General features: G+C 34.8%; 1 protein-coding gene across 2 annotated transcripts; it reads left to right on the top strand.

Moving 5' to 3' along the window:
* Positions 1–1,345: 1,345 nt before the first annotated feature.
* LOC124297590 (PDZ domain-containing protein 8) lies at positions 1,346–16,259 on the top strand. 2 transcript variants are annotated; one of them, XM_046748780.1, is made up of 9 exons: positions 1,346–2,293; positions 5,822–6,014; positions 7,613–7,875; positions 8,211–9,315; positions 11,643–11,908; positions 11,986–12,189; positions 14,410–14,559; positions 15,067–15,249; positions 15,346–16,259. In XM_046748780.1, the coding sequence occupies exons 1-9, from the start codon at positions 1,892–1,894 to the stop codon at positions 15,547–15,549; spliced, it is 2,970 nt and encodes a 989-aa protein (XP_046604736.1). In that variant the 5' UTR covers positions 1,346–1,891; the 3' UTR covers positions 15,550–16,259. The 2 variants fall into 2 exon arrangements, with proteins under 2 accessions (XP_046604736.1, XP_046604737.1); XM_046748781.1 differs by lacking the exon at positions 14,410–14,559 and having other exon boundaries at positions 1,347–2,293; positions 15,346–16,258.
* Positions 16,260–16,897: the final 638 nt, after the last annotated feature.

Genomic DNA, 16,897 nt, shown 5'->3' with positions numbered 1-16,897 from the left:
CATAGAGGAGCAGGGGTACGAAGAGGACGAAGGTGGTCGGAGGTGGTCGGAGGTGGTTGGAGGTGTTCGGAAATGGTAGAAGGTGGTAGGCGCTGGTAGGAGGTAGTAGGGGGTGGTAGAAGGTGGTCGGAGATGGTAGGAGGTGGTTGACAGTGGTTGGGGGTGCTCGGAGGTTGATACGGTGGTTGGCTGTGGACGCGGTTAGGCGTCTTCTCACGGGGATGATCGAGCTGATCGACATTTTTAAGTCGCAGTCGAAAAGTAGTCTTACGTACTCACTTTGTACCGACTCAATCTCAAGCTTCTATACCGACACTGTTTTGGCTGCTACAAATGTCGGTGGGAACCCGTTAGATAGAGTTGATAGACCAGAACCCTCCTAGGCTCCCAGGCCCACCTGGGCCCACTTGCCTGACGAAAATTGGTCACAAAAATTTACCCAGGGCTATCCGTGTTTATACATATTCTTCAGTCAACGACGGAATAGTAGGACTACTATTCCGTGCCATGGTTGCAAGGATACTCAAGATCGACTAATCGATGATCTTACAATGTGATTCATAGAAAGTATTCTCTACTGCCTTATACTCCCTGTACTGTCTTCGGTGCATACGGATCACCAGTATCATCTTATTTCAGGCAGCTTCTTGTTTACATGGACTTCGTGCTCCTTGTGTAGTCTCCATGAGCTAAAGTTGTATGGTCATACGACACAATTGTGCATGACACAACTCATTCCTCTGTTTAATTTCTCCGTCATCTTCTTTTTTACCATTTTAACAACCATTATTAGACAACAAATACTCATTGTTTATAAATAAGAGTTATCTGTTATCTATTGCAATTTTTCTTCGCACTGTTCTTCCATACCGGCCGAGTAATTTTTTTATCGTAATTTGGGCATTGATATCCATAGCTCCGGGACTTTTTCAGGATTCTTGAAAGTGATAAGGAGTAAAATGATATTTTTCAACACGATTATCGGTAGGCACCAAAAATACAAATGATCATGCAACATGTGCGCCATAAAAATAAACTATGCATTGACAATGATTTTATTAGCAAATCGTAGTTTTCTGTCCCCTGTCCTCGAGCATGTAGGTATGTATACACCGAGTCGAATACACAATGCTTCAAGACCCTGTCGTAATAATTGCATAAAAATAGGGCAGCAATGTATCATGTTATGCAATTGAACGAACGAGTGAAAACGTGACCGTGAAAATTGTATATCAACCATCAAAATTATCAATCCTATTGCAAGAATCAGTTAAAATTGCATTAATAAGTGGCTCGGCCGGTAAGGGTAGAAACGTTGCATGTCGCGTAGTGTCTAGCCCCCCGCCCCTTCGTTGTGTAGTACGATTCCATAAAGGCTTCGTTCAGCTGTCACGCGTCAGCTGAGAGAGAAGTGTCAATGTGGAGGAAGCCGCTGGAATCGATACAGAAATGTCAAAATTTAATTCTCACATAAAACGGCATGTGGCGACTGTTTTTTGTCACTTGATAAAACTAATTGTTCCACATAAAAAATGTTCACACCATTGAACCTAGTAGACAATTACATGTAGTTAAATTAGAAATGCGTGATTCAGAGTGAAAGTCTGACACTATTTATTAGCTTTACACCACCACATACTAGTTGTTGAAGTAATGAAATATGAATTATGAATCAGGTTGGGGTAAATCAATTCTTAAGTTTGTTCCAACACCTCCTACCAACCAAATGAAATAATGTTCATTAATTGAAGGTGAAAATACACCAAAGTATGATCGCATCACTATAAATATTGCGTACCTATGCATCTCCGCTTAGAAAAAGAAGAAATTACTTTTCTCTCTACATCGATTATGTTTGATAAATTAAATTCAATCAATTCATTATAAAACCATGGACTTCTGGAGCATTGTAACACTCTTAATATTGTCATTTATATGCGGCGTAATATCGACGTTGGCTCTACAATGGTACATATTCATAAAATACTTGGAAGCGGCGCCGCTTGCCGATCCTCCCGAAAAACCGGCGCCTCATGGACGTGCAGTTTTGCCTGACGAACTTCTGAACGAGGTTGAAAACGAGAAATCAAACTTTCACAACAGCAGCTTTACTCCTAGGCAAAGTGTCTCCCAGGGCAACGAGAACTTGGCTATCAATTTGACGCTGCAATTCCTGTTCAACGAGCTCAGAAGCGCCGAACGGGTTCGTTCTTGGCTCTACAGGAAGCTTAACAACGAGTTCAAAGTACTGCTTACCAGGTCGACTACTGGCAAACTGTTCGACAGCGTTCAAGTGAGTCATATAATTAACTGGAACATGATGCTCGCTTTGATCTTCAATTGTTTTCATTCAACAACTTTGGCTATTGAGGGCAAGTAGCGCAATAGAAGGAGTTGACTTCAACACATATTTTTCACACTTTTCTATGTCAGAAAAAAGAGACTTGTATTTCGTCATCACACTGCATGAGAGTTTACTGTTGAGAAAAGAAATATTGGAAACTAGTTTTTAATTATTTTTGTAAAGCTGTCTGTATTTGGAGAATTTTCTCAGAAGATACTGGTCATTTCACTCAATTAGGGTATAGAAATTGAGACACTTCGTACAATTTTCTACGAAACATTGTTTTCATAAAAAATTGTAAATATGCCTAGTTTCTTATTAAAACTTGTATATTTTCGTGAAAATTAGCATTTTTTCAGTGAGAAATCTTCAAGCCACTACAGTTTTCAAAAAAATTAACCATTCTTGATAAAAAACTCTGTATATGGAGCATTCCATGATACCTCGATTAAGATTCTACGTCGATGTCTCAGTTTGGCTTTATAATTTTTTCTATGAAAGTTCATGACAAAAATCGCAATCGCAATTTTTTTCAGAATTTTTCGACTCAGTGTATCTGAAGTATGATTTAAACACTTTAAAAAAAACCCACTTTCTAAAACCTGAAAAAATTCAGAATAATCTTATAATATGTCACAAAAATTTTGACACCTACCAGAAGATGGCCATTTCATAACTTTGAAAGATAAATAAGAAAAATGAAAAAATAAAATAAAATTATTATTATTGGATTGCATATTTTACATAAGAATGAACATAAAAGCTCATTATAGTATGGTGGGCTAAAAAACATGTATTCAGAGAGGTATTATAATGAACTTTTGTGTTCATTCTTACAGCAAAAATGCAATCCAGTAATAATAATTTTTCTTTCATTTCTCTTATTTATCTTTTGAAGTTATGAAATCTCCATCTTCTACTAGGTGTCAAAAATTTTGTTATATCGTATAAAATTTTTCTAAATTTTTGAACACTTCAGAAAGTGGGGGCTTATTCAATTTTTAAATCATACTTTAGATACGCTGGGTCAAAAAATTCTAAAAAAAATTGCGAGTGCGTTTTTTGTCATGAACTTTCAGAGAAAAAATTATAAAGCCAATCTGAGACGTCGATGTAAAATCTTGATCAAGATGTCATGTCAATGCCCCATATTTATTATTTTGTATGAAATAATACAGTTTAATATAGCCCAATTTCTGTAAATATTCGTAGTAGTAAAAATTTACACCAGGGAAACGATTCAATTGTTCCTGCTACTAGAAATCTATTCAGTTATTGATTCAATTACAAGAATATCCTCTGCAGTAAATATTAGCGCAGCTTTTGAATATTCAATTGTTTAAGAATCAAATTTCACAATGCTCAAAGCCGACCAAACACTTTTGTGCCATTTATGGCTAGGTATTTATTTTACACCGAATGGTTATGGTCAGAAATTTATTTATTTATCTATTAGAGATTAACTATGTAAAAGGGTATATCCCACTCTTGTACATAGAAAAAGATATAATACAGTGTTGTAGTGTAATTTAGAAAAGAGTTATTCATACTTAAATAAAGATCTAGAGAGGTTTCTTATAGTATAAAAACTAGTGTTGTACGGATCAAATCAATTTTCATTCTCGTTACATAATCATGATAGACGGTCAATTACAGAGTATGATTTGATGTTCAAATTTATGTAGAAATAGTCATTGTTGTGTCGTAAAGTTCTGCTTGGAGTGAAAAAAAGAAACCTAGATAGCAACTCGGGTGGTCAATCACATTATTAAGAATTCAATAAGCAAAAATTAGATCAATTCTGTACATTTCTGAACAAACTGACGGTATTAGAAGAATTGAAGAAATATTTCAGTAATCTTAATCACTAAAATGCATTGGATTGCCGGACTTAAAAGCTACAAAACGCAAAAATAAGTAATATAATTTTTCAAGTTTGTAAATGTTTGGATACATATAGTATGAGGTGTCCAAATAATCGAACAGTACGTTAAAATTGGATACAGAAATGATGAATAATAAAGTGTTCTGAAAGTTTTTACATCATCAGAAACTTTAGAAAAACGTTGAATAAAGCTAATTTCTTTTGTAGCTCTCAAAACATAATCATCATCTTTGTTAAAATTTAAATTGCAGTCAAAATAGAAACCATGATCTTTTGCTTTAGAAACTTATTCAACCCTTTAATTCACGCTAGGATGATCAGAGTCCTAGCTTTTTTTTCAGCTTTGTATTTAGTCAACTATTTTTTTGGTAATGACTACCGAGTTCTTTGATTCCACACGGTTCTTGAAATATTTCTAAGTCTGAAAAAAATTAGAAATTTATTTATTGCAAAAATAGCACATGTAAACAAATGGTCCAAGATTGTACTTTTCCATAAAACAAAGCATTTTTTGCCAATCTACCATGAAAATCCGAATGCCAATTTGCATTCTGACTTAATACACTAAAAAATTAACAAAATTTTTTGAAAATCTTTCTTGTTTTTTTATTTGTCCGCCATATTGGATTCGCCATTTTGAATTTTCGAATTTCAAATTCAGATTCGTAATCAACGACTTCAAAAGCACATATATACAAAATTTCAAGTGAACTGCATGGAAGGAAAACAATGTGCGCATGAAAGGGTTATGGAAAGAATTACCCAATTTTTATGCACTAAACTCATATTGTAGAACGCGACTACCACAACTACTGAACGTAACATAAAAAAATTTGTTGCGATATACCAACTACAAATAGCACCTAAATCTTTTTGAAATAATACTTTATCGTCAACATTCAATATTTCCTTAAACGTTTTAGTATCGTCAGCAGAAAATAAGAATCGAACAAATTTAATTACTAAATGAATGATATTAATAACAGTAGCAAAAAATGGTGGACCAAATTGAGCACCAACGCTAGATGTAACGTGAATAGGATTCGATATGTATTGCTTGATTTTAACAGATTGAATGAACAAATGGTACGATTGATGGGCACATATGATATTAAGGTGGCCAAAAATAGTACATCTATCCTACCACATATTTTTCGAATTTTTTATACTCAACGTAACCGATATACTCAATGAACTATGCACAAGTTCTAACACTTGAACCCTATAAGTTGAGAAATTTTTGATCCCATAGCAACGTTGCTCTGCCCTACATCGATTTTGGCAGGCTTTTCAGGATAAAAACATGAGGCAGAAGTTAGTAATGTTAGCTTAACGAAACTTTGGAGAAAAAAATTACTATTCTGAAATGTTTTAGTGACTTTAAAGTAGTTGAATGTTGAAAATATGAATGACTTTTACCTTATTATAAGAATTAGAATAACGTTACTAACTTCAGCCTCATGAAAAATAGTAATTTATGGACATCCATCGTTATTATTTCCGAGTCATAAAAGTACAAACAATAACAAATATTTACTTAGAAATTTAAAAATGCTGCATATGCATATTAATTATTTTTGTTGAATTTTTAGTTGCGAGATCTTCACCTCGGCAATCAATTCCCAACAATAAAAGGGTTGGAGGTGGCAGACGCAAAAATTGACGCAGATACAGGATTATTAGAGACCTTAGACTTGGCTTTGGACCTTCATTATTGTGGGAATTTTCAATTGTCGATTGATGCTAAAATGGTGCTGGGAAAGACAGCTTATTTGTCTGTGCAAGGTGTGAATATAGAAATTATACAATCATGGGGTATTACACGTGTAATCAACCTGACCAAAACCCTGACCTACGTAAAACCAGTTCAACCTTTGTGAAATATATTAGTTAGTTGGTAAGAGTATGTATGATTCTTCGTAGATTTTTGTTTAAAAACGTTTAGATGTTAGCAGCCGACAAAATATATACAGAAATCAACAACGGCAGAGTGCTGAATGTAATAACTTTAAAACTATACTTGATACAAAAAAAAAAAAAAATTAAGCACTATACAGTAGGGTGGTTCTTAAAAAGGTTTTTAAAGAATTCAAAAATAATTCCCTAATTTTTTCAGATGTTTGTCTCGCCTCTAACTCGTGCACACAAGAGGGTGAACTTCCCCATTTAACTCTTTCAGGGGCACATTGAATCCACCGACCAGATTTTCTACCATTGAAATTTGGTACAGGGTGGTTTCTTGAATCGCTGATTATAAACCTGTACTCAAAGATTTGACAATTTATAACGGCGGATCTAATATGGCGTGGCAAAATCCTAAAATTAATTACACTTCGCTAAAACTTCGGTACCCTGGGGTTTCTTGGGCTGCTGATTACGAATCTGGACTCGAAATTTTGAAGTCTAAAATAGCAGATCCAATATGGTGGACAAACATCCCAAAACTTACTTGATGTTGTCATATTGGGTCAACCATTTTAAATTTTTTAATGTCGAGTTCAGATTTGTAATCAGCTACCTTGAAAACCCCCGAATACCAAGATTTATCGAAATTGGATTATTTTTTGGATTTTGGTCCGCCGTGTTGGATTCGCCATTTTGAATTATCGAATTTCGAGTTCAGATTCGTAATCATTGCAGCGACCCAAGAAACGCCCTTTGGCCAAATTTTATCGAAATACCTTCGGTAGATTGAATGTGCCTATGAAAAGGTTAAATGGGAAAATTCAACCTCTTGCAGGCATGGATTAAAGTTGAGATAAAAAAACTGAAAAAATGAGGGAATTATATTTCAATTGTTTGGAACCGGTCGAAATTATAAAATGACCTTTTTAAGGACCACCTTATTACACAGTTACAGTATTAGCTGAGTATCAAAGATACAAAAGAAAATATGGTTGCTCCCGAAAGTTGAAAAAAATCATAGGGCCTCCGTTTTTTAGATTTCTCGCAAACCGTCTTTAATTCACCAAAAGTCTCAGAGAATACTCCTGTGCTATAAAGATATATGTGTAAGTTTCATTATGGTACGGGAGTTGGTTTTAATCTGTTTTTTATTCGCTTTCATTCATTTTCATTTGCTTAAAAATAACCTGTTTTGTATCTAACTTTTTGTTTGTATGTATACTATGTTAGAACTGGTGCATTATCCGATGCTCATGTCTAAACGTATGCAAATAAAAATCGGTAAAAAGTCAAACATGCTCTTGGCAGCTAACAAAAATGTTTCATAAAGTTTGAATCGGTTTTGAAATGGTGAGAATTTGGGTCAGGTGTTTACAGCTGGAATGTCTCTGCCATGAAATATCCATTTTTCATTAGAATTGTGTATTCCTTACAATTTTTATTTCATTCAAAAAATATGGAATGTCCTACAATTTCAGTGAAACGAGTAACAGGGAGAGCTCGACTGCAGTTTACGCGTGTCCCTTACACTCATTGGTCTCTCAGCTTCTACTCTGAACCAATTCTGGAATTTCACGTACAGTCGCACTTTCAGGGACGTCAGTTACAACCACAAATTATATCGCTGATCACCGGCCAGATACGGAGAGCAATTCGTAAGAAACACACCCTTCCCAGATACAAGATGCGGTATAAGCCTTTTTTTCGTAGGCTCAATGACGAGGATGTTGATTTGATTGAGGTAAGTATCCCATATTTTAAACCTTTTCTATTGCAAACAGCTATTTTTCTTAAAAAAAGAAATTATGCGTGAATGGGCTGCACCATCCAAGTAAAAAATTAGGAAAAGGAAAGAAAACTTAGTGTGTCTGTAAGAAAGGGCTCAAAAATGGACGTATTTATCCTTTTTCATTCACACTTCAATTGTTAATTCGTTGTTAATAACAGCAGTTGATATTACCGTTAACAAGTAACGCTGTTGAAAGTTTTTTAAAAGGTTTTTATTTCTCTCTGACTTTTGATTAAGGCAGTATGGTTTGGTCATCCTTAATACGACTTGCACCATTCTTTCCCCAGGATTCCAACCGAAAGTCGAGTCCAGGAAACCTGGAAGTCACTCTACTGGAAGTGAGTCGATTAAACATGAATCCCAATTCATTTAACACCGATGAAATTGATCGAATTGAAATTTACTGCACAATGAGTGTTGACGTGATGCCCTGGGTTTGCTTGACACAGTACAGCGGAGTAGCATACATGATCTTAGATTTGATAATCAGTAAAACTCCACAGCAGCAACTCGGCGTTGTATTCAGGCAGGATATCATACCCGAAATTGGAATCAACTGCGTTATAGTAGAAACTATCGTCTCGGGCAGTCCAGCAGCAATTGGTGAAATGCGGCGAGGCGACATATTGATCGCTGTGGATGGTAAAAAGGTCTTGAACATGAATCAGGTTGCGAAACTCGTCAAAGGTGCTGCGCAACGAAGGTTCATTATTAGAGTAGAGAGAAAATATGCTAAATCAGAGATGGAAAGGCAAGGTTCCGTGAAATCAGAACTTGAGAAAACTGTGTTGGATAAGATTGGTGTTGAGAAGAAGGTTGCCAAGAATGAGGTTTCGAAAAGCGAATTAATAGCTAGCGAGAAAAGCACCTCAGATATGAAAACCACGAAATTTGATACCCCGATCAAGTTTTCTGAATTAAAAGAAACTGACTTTGAGGTGCTGGACTTTGGGGAAGCTAGTAAACTGTCTAAAAGGAAAGAAAGTGCGACACAAAGCTGCGAGGATATACCACAGACCCCCTCATGTCCCGAATCACCATCTCGCAGAATTTCTACAATTTCCACCATTTCCAATCAATCTTTGATCACAAATATCAGCCAAATTTACTCGACTGACGATGGCAGTGTCCAAAGCATGACTGATTTGTATTACACGACAAAGGAGAAAAGCGTTGCGTCGCTAATATCATTTGAGGAAACGCATAACTTTCAAATTGATTCTGACCTTCAGTATTTGAACCTGGGAGTTTGGGCTAGAGTAAAAGGCGGAGATAATCCTCCACTTCTCTTGGGGTACATCAATGCTCCCATTAAATTGATACTGGCACAGTGCTCCATGTCTACGATTGGTCACTATCTCAAGTGTTACGCTCTACTTCCACCGGATACTGGTTTGTCATACAGCATTTTAATACTAGAATTGAATGATCGTATATACTAGTCTTTCATAATTCATGTGTTTGGCAGACAATGCTCGAGAAATGATTTCTTACAGCAACTGGCGTATCTTGACAGAACATTTTTTCAACTCACTAGATTAGCTTTTCACCAGAACTTGACTGGTCTTGATGTTTTGAAATCGAAAGAATCGACTCCAACCATTTTCATACAAACACTGGCTGTGTGTCTATGGTTAAGTTGTCAATATGGTCTGAATTGACGCGGCTTTTTTCATCTCAAAACTGATTAGATGTCAGATTCATTCGGACCAAAAATTTTAAATCCTGATATCTCGAGAATTGACCCATGGATTTTTATGATTATCGCCTCAATCGACACGACTCTGCTCAACTTGGAACTGATTAGATTTTGGAATCAGTCTAGTAGTTCTCGAGTTATTCACATAATAAATTACAATAAAATATTTGATTTACTAACCTTATCAGAAAGAAGTAGAAACGGTTTTGTAGGCCTGATACAACATTGTTCAGCATAACTTTTTTAAATTTATCATACACTTTCTATAGTAATGTAATTTTGAGGAAATCCAATTATATTCTGAAGTATGATCTGTTCTAAATATGTTTCTGCATGGATAAAATATTCTTTCTTCTCAAAATCATGCAAATTTTGCTGACACAAGAACGGTATGAGTATCTGGAAATCCAATATTTCAAACATCATTATTTTGTGCCAAAATGGGCTAATGATTCAACATTAGCAGCAAATTGGGACAAATTTTAATGTCATCTTTATCGTACGCTAATCACTATCGTTTCTACTGGCTATAACTAAAGTCAATGATGTCGCAATAATTTTGAAACTTTGCTTAATGTGACTTCAGAATACCAGTTTTCTACTGTAAGAAATTAGGATAATGAAATCTTCCATTGCGTAACACCAAGCCTTTAGAAACAAGTGGCTTTAAATTGGCCACGAACCAGCCCTCTAACTTTCCGTTCTCATACTGCCGGTTCCAAGTTCATAGAGGTACAAAAGGAATAATATCCAATTTCAATTTAGCGGATACCATATTACATGAAATTGATGATTTTTTTTATTTTGAATCACCATAATGAACCTACCATTACAAATTTGGGGAGTCTGAGCTTGGATTCGTTATCGGTGACCAAAAAAACCTCCGCGTATGAATTTCTACCAAAATCGGAATATTTGTAGATCTTTTTTCATCATATTGGATCGACATTTTGGATTTCCCAATCCGACTTGAGATTCGTGATCAGCCACCTTTTTTTCAGTTTATCGAATACGACAAATTTAAATCTTGCAAATTTGACCTTAGATACGTGAGTAGCGACCCAAAAAACCTCGCAGTACCAATTTTCATTCAAATCCATCCAGCCATCCTCAAAGATATCATCATTTCCATTTGATCTTTTGGAATCTTGTTACTTAAATAGCTGAAAAGTATTGAACTGATCAAAGCCAAAATCTAATCAGTTCTCAAGTTGAGAAATGCCACATTGATTGATACCAAAATCATTGAAATTTAGTAATCCGCTTTCGAAATATTGTCAGACAAAAAGCTTGATCACATACATACATTCAGACGTCCAGGCGAAAATGGTCGGAGACAATTCTCTAGATCTTAAAACGTCGAGATCTAGTAGAAACTCCACTTTTCATTTTCGGTGTGATTACGCTAACTTTCTTTTTTCTTTTGAAAACAGTGATGCGAGATGTTAAAAATTTTTTTATACCATTTCAAATGTTCTCAATTCTCTTGTGTTTTAATTCCACGAGAATTTTCACTGTTCTTCTATCACTTTGAGCATTACATCAACCTGTTTGTATATACTTCAAAAGATAAGTAAGCAGTTTCAAGAATACATGCACACACGTTCTATGATTATTATACTCTTTACATCTTTTGAGGTGTACTTCTTACCTCTTGAACTGCATGTTACTTGGTGGTATTCTCATGAACATACATCTTGAGGTAGAAGGTAGCTACGGAGATGCATGTACTTCCTAACAAAAATTACATACCGAAAGAGAGTTAGCAATTTACGCTTACAACCAAATTGTTGGCCAATATGAACATCCCATGCACAAGATTGCAAACATCGCACGCTACAATTTACTCACCTAGCTTAACATGATCGACGAGTATTACTAACACACAAAAAAGCATTATAAGAATCGTAGTATATATTCTACCGCACAGATATTTGATAATACCGAACGAGCTCATCTGCGATTTATTTCATACAATTAGATTTTGAGTTACTAATTGAAATTAACACTTTACAAACAGGTTCTACGATGACATCAAACCTGAAATTGCAAGGTTATTCTGGATTTGATCCGACACTCTGCTATGGTGACGTCTTACTGTCTTTCACATGGAATATCAGCCAAGTTCAGAATCAACTGAACGCCGGCGAGACAGGCAGAAAGGAAAATCCTGAGATTGCTAGAACGCCGCAAATGATACACGTCGAAAGTGGGGACAAAAAATTACACGATTTCATAAGAACACATTTCCACAGAGCGACACACTGCGACTTTTGCTCTAAAAAGGTAGCAGTTCTGTTCATAGACTTATTTTCTGCAGGGAAAATAGTCTGAAAATCATATTTTCCGGAATTTTTTTTCAGATCTGGCTTAAAGACGCTGTTCAGTGTCGGGATTGTGGATTAGTTTGCCACAAAAAATGTGAAACAAGGTGCCAGACTTCTGGAGGATGTGGAGCTGATAGTCTTACAACTTTGGCTTTCGAAGCGGATGAAAACGAGTCTAATATTGTTGTGGGAGATGGCGGACCTGAAATATCATTCACTGTGTGTGAGGACCAAGTTCAGGTATTAGATATGTAACAAAAATCTATTCTTACATGATTTTTATACTTATAATTGTAGTAAAAATGCGACTGAATCAATAATTATCTAGTCATTTTCCAATAATCGAATATTAAATTTTATTTATCAAGCTATTAATTTATTCGATGTTATACTGATATTGATATAACATCTAAAATTCAAGTTTAATGATTCTGAACGGTAAAATTTTTTGTGGGTTTTAATATTATTTTATAATCAATAAAAATAATAATAATAATTGTCTGTATTCACTGAAGGTGAAGGTTTATTGTAGGCTCACACCTTGCCCCTGCAACTAATTTCTTCAGAGTTCGTAACAAAGTTTTTCGCTTTAAACAATAGATTAAAAAATATCCAGAGAATATCGATTATTTAAAGCCAACTCCAATATCCATCACAATAATCATTCGTAACTTGACAAAGTATAATGTATATTTAGTTTCTAATCGCAAAACAATGTTGGCTCCTTGTAGTACATAATTTTATCTTTCTCTTTTTTGCTTATGATTTTGGAACAACGCACCATTTACTTTCGTTGAGCCACTTTCAAAGTCCTGTAATAATTATGTACTCGCGTTTAGCATAGGATTTCAATAATAGAACAGCAAGTCAATGTTAAATGGTATAATATATCTCCAAAACGATAAGGAAAATTGATATAATTAAAAAATACGAGCTGTGATTCTATGCAACAGTATTTAAAGGTGCCATATTTGCATTGTGATTGGTAATGAAGTTTGTGTTATTTATGTACTTAGGGGCATACTGTTTAGAAGCATCATCCTATTCTTCACTTCCACCTGAAAAACTTGTGAGCAGTAAAAAAAAAGAATTCACGTAGAAGAATATCTCTTAATCCAAGTTTTGAAAGGTTGCTCTGTTTTTTCATCTTATAATACAGGGAAGGCGTCATTTTAAAACAAGATTTTTACCATTCAGTTGCACTTTATGATACGTAGGTGATCCTGAATGCATTTCCTACAAATTCAATTTTTCGCAATTGTCCGTAAAGCGAAAACTTATAAGCTTTGAAAGTTTAATTTGTGAACAAATTCATGTATAAATGTCTTTAGTGGCTAAACTTTTGACTTAAAACAAAAATTACGATTTTTTAAAGAATTTAATCATTGAATTAGCTGAGTGGTAACGATTAAAAAAAAATTACATTTTGGCCATGTTATTTAAATAAGCAAACTTTAAATTCTAGGAGCAACCCTTTAAAATTTGATTTAGAAGATATACTTGAGCAAGAATTTTTTTTTCTAGTTATGTACAAGTTTTTGAGGCGGAAGTGATAAAGAAATTTAGCTTCCAAAGAAAACATCCTAAGTTGTATATATGCACTGATTAACTCAATTAACATTTAACAATTCACATCCAAAGATGCTGTGTACTAGAATGGTCCTTAAAATTATCATTTTTGAATTTCGACTGTCTCACCTCCCAAATCGGCTCCAAATAATTAAAAAATAATTCCCTGATTTTTTCAGATTTTTATCTCAACTCTAACCGGTGCCGCCAGAAGGTTGATTTCCCCATTTAACCTTTTCAAGGGAACGGTAAATTTACCTAACGGGTTGTGATAAAATTTGATATAGAGGGGTTTCTTGGATCGCTGATTACGAATCTGGATTCGAATTTCGAAATAAAAATGGCTGATCCAATATGGCGGACCAAAATCCAAAAAGTCATTCGATTTCGATAAAATTCGGTGCTCTGGGGTTTTCGAGGTCACTGATTACGAATCTGAACTTGACGTTACAAAGTTCTGAAGTCACTTGGCATCGCCATATTGGACCGCTATTTTGAATTAGAAAATTTTGAATCCAGATTCGTAATCAGCGAATGAAGAAACCGCCTGCATCAAATTTCGTCTAAATCCGTTTGGTAGATTAACTATTCCCTTGAAAAGGGTTAAATGGGGACAGAAACCCTCTGGGGATACGTTTTAGAGTTGAAATAAAAAATTTTAAAAATGAGGGAATTATTTTTTAATTATTTGAAGCTAATTTGAGGGCTGAACGAATCGAAATTCCAAAATTACCTTCTTAAGAACCACCCTACTGTGTACGTACAGATAAATACCGATATACATCTTGTAAAGTGCTAAAATTCAATTTTATGAGTTATACCTGGTAGCAGCTAGCATGTAGAACCGTTAAAATACAGTTGAAAAGTTGAATGCGGTAATAAAAAAATCAGGGCGCGGGGATGTTGGCCGTGAAGGCCAGTATAGCGAATACGCTCTTCGGTCTTAAGAGAGCTGGAAGTGCGACTTGCCTGGCACCACCAAGTTCTGGCAGCGGACTTGCCTCCAGAAGCCTTCCACCCAGCCCATGTTCTTCTCGCAAGGTAGATCGGAACTTAGGTTTCTCCTTAAGGCCAGAACCACTTATCAACTCAGTTAAACTTGTCATTCAAAACAATAATGAATGAAATTTAGTTTTTAAACGTTCTTCAGAAACTTTTGAGAATCTTCTTATAATAATGTTATTATTATACCCTGTGATGTGTTGCAAGTAATTATTATATTATGTAAAATAAGCAAACTTTTACTCACACCATAGAACCTTAATACTTCACCTCAATCTGCTTTGCTTTTAGAAAATTAATCTAATAAAATGTTTTAAGTCATCTTGGAAGTGAACTTGAAACTGTTCTGTGCATATTACTGTTGTTGATTTGTCTCCTTGTTCAGTGAACATTTATGGCAAAAATTCACAGAACTAATGGTGGTAGTAATAAATCTTGTAGTAATATATTTTCTTTACTGTTGCTTGACGATTATCAATTAATCATCACCCACTACTCCAGCTTATATCATTTCTGTAACTTGACCTAATTCACACAAATATGCAGAGTTCTATTGTTGGTGGACTGGGTATAAGCACCAATTTATTGGAAGGAGCGGACCCATCGATAGTAGGGCCACTTTTGAGTGGAGACTTGGATGACGGCTTGATGTCGCGAGCGAAAGACACAGGGAAATGTCTGTATGCATATCTGGAGCCTGAAGAACGAGTTGAGAAAATCAATTCCATGGTAGTTGTTTATGATACATATGTGCACAAGCTGTTCATGATGATTAACTACTTTTACAGTTCATAAGTCATTGTTCTTGGTCTTTATATCACACAGATGGGCAAGTTGAAGACAGCGCTCGACATTGAGACTACCTCTAGGCTGAAATTATCTCATAGCGGAGAAGCGGACAGTGCAAAATTGATTGCCCAAAGCGATTCGAGAGTCCAAGCGCTAAGTGTTTTGCTCCTACATTATTGCGCAGGTCTGCAACATGCTCAGGAAGCTATGGATCGACGAGAAGTTGAGAAGGATCTATAGTTGAATCGATCCTCCGTTTAACCCAATTATATATTTATTTATAGATAAGAGAGTAATAATAATGTAAAACGCGAAGTCAATATAGAGCAATTGCGAATCAATTGTCTTTGTCTAAAAATATTCAAGGTGTTATTGATCAGAATTTCAAAGCGGTACTGAAACTTTGTACGTAAATATTTAAAAATTTCGTTGGCGATAGTCAGTGGAATCCTTTATTTCATTTGACGTTTCAGCCAGATATACCCATCCATCTTCAGTCTACAGAAAATATTATGAAATAAATATAATTTTTAAACAATATTTACGGTTTGCAAGGCATGGGACAATTTTTAGGTCACATCCACTCTTGCACGTTTTATAAATAATTCTTTTAAAGTTCTACATATCATCAATATAATGTAACATATCCTTTCTTCTCAAAATCATGCAAAATTAGATTTTGTTCGATATTAAGATATCTAAAACATTGAAAGTTTTGTTTGTAAATCTTATAAAAGGTAGTCTAACGTAAAAATTGTCCCACGTGCTGCACATGCACACTACGATTATTGTATAGAAATTGTATTCAAATGAGATAAAGGAGTCCACTGCCCATCACCGACGAAATTTTTCACTAATTAGTTCACGGTCACTAACTAAAAATTCATTTGTCTGTAAAGATGAAAAATTATCATGCGTCTATTTCATGAATATTTATATACTATATTATTCTAAGATGATTTGAAGAAATAATTTGTTTCATTATTGATTAATTTAAAAAACAATTATTGAGGCATTTTGCATCACCTGCATGTTGTTGTTGTTGTTGTTATTATTATTATTATTTTTATTATACAGTGCAATCTGCAGAATTGTAATTTGTAATATGATCTATGAAGTTTATAATATTTTCATGTCAAGTTTATTAAGTAAGATGGTTGAATAAGTTTTTACATTTTTCGTAGATAAATTTTTCAAATACCAGTCAGCTCAAATATAACGGGAAGGCTAAATACTCATGTCTATTATCAGTATATTATAGTAAATTATTTACCAGAAAACACCAAAGGCCAAGACTTGAATTACATAATGATAAATGAATATAGAAAGTAGTGTTGATTAGATATTTATCTATAAGACAAATTTTACACTTAATTCTCGCATTTCCATTATTATTGCTAGATATGAATTCCATTGTACGTTGTATGACAAAAGAAGTGTTTCACTATTGTCACGAATGTGTGACTGAGAACGTTTTTCATTACTCTCTCTGCGTTGCACACTTCAATTGCTACACTTCGTTTAGAAACATGCGTATACAGCTACATACAGCAACGAAAAATAATGTCCAATATTGACATTATCCATA

Source organism: Neodiprion virginianus, chromosome 2 (assembly GCF_021901495.1).
Source record: "Neodiprion virginianus isolate iyNeoVirg1 chromosome 2, iyNeoVirg1.1, whole genome shotgun sequence".
Taxonomy (NCBI): Eukaryota; Metazoa; Arthropoda; class Insecta; order Hymenoptera; family Diprionidae; genus Neodiprion; species Neodiprion virginianus.
This window is presented reverse-complemented; position numbering and strand designations above follow the sequence as displayed.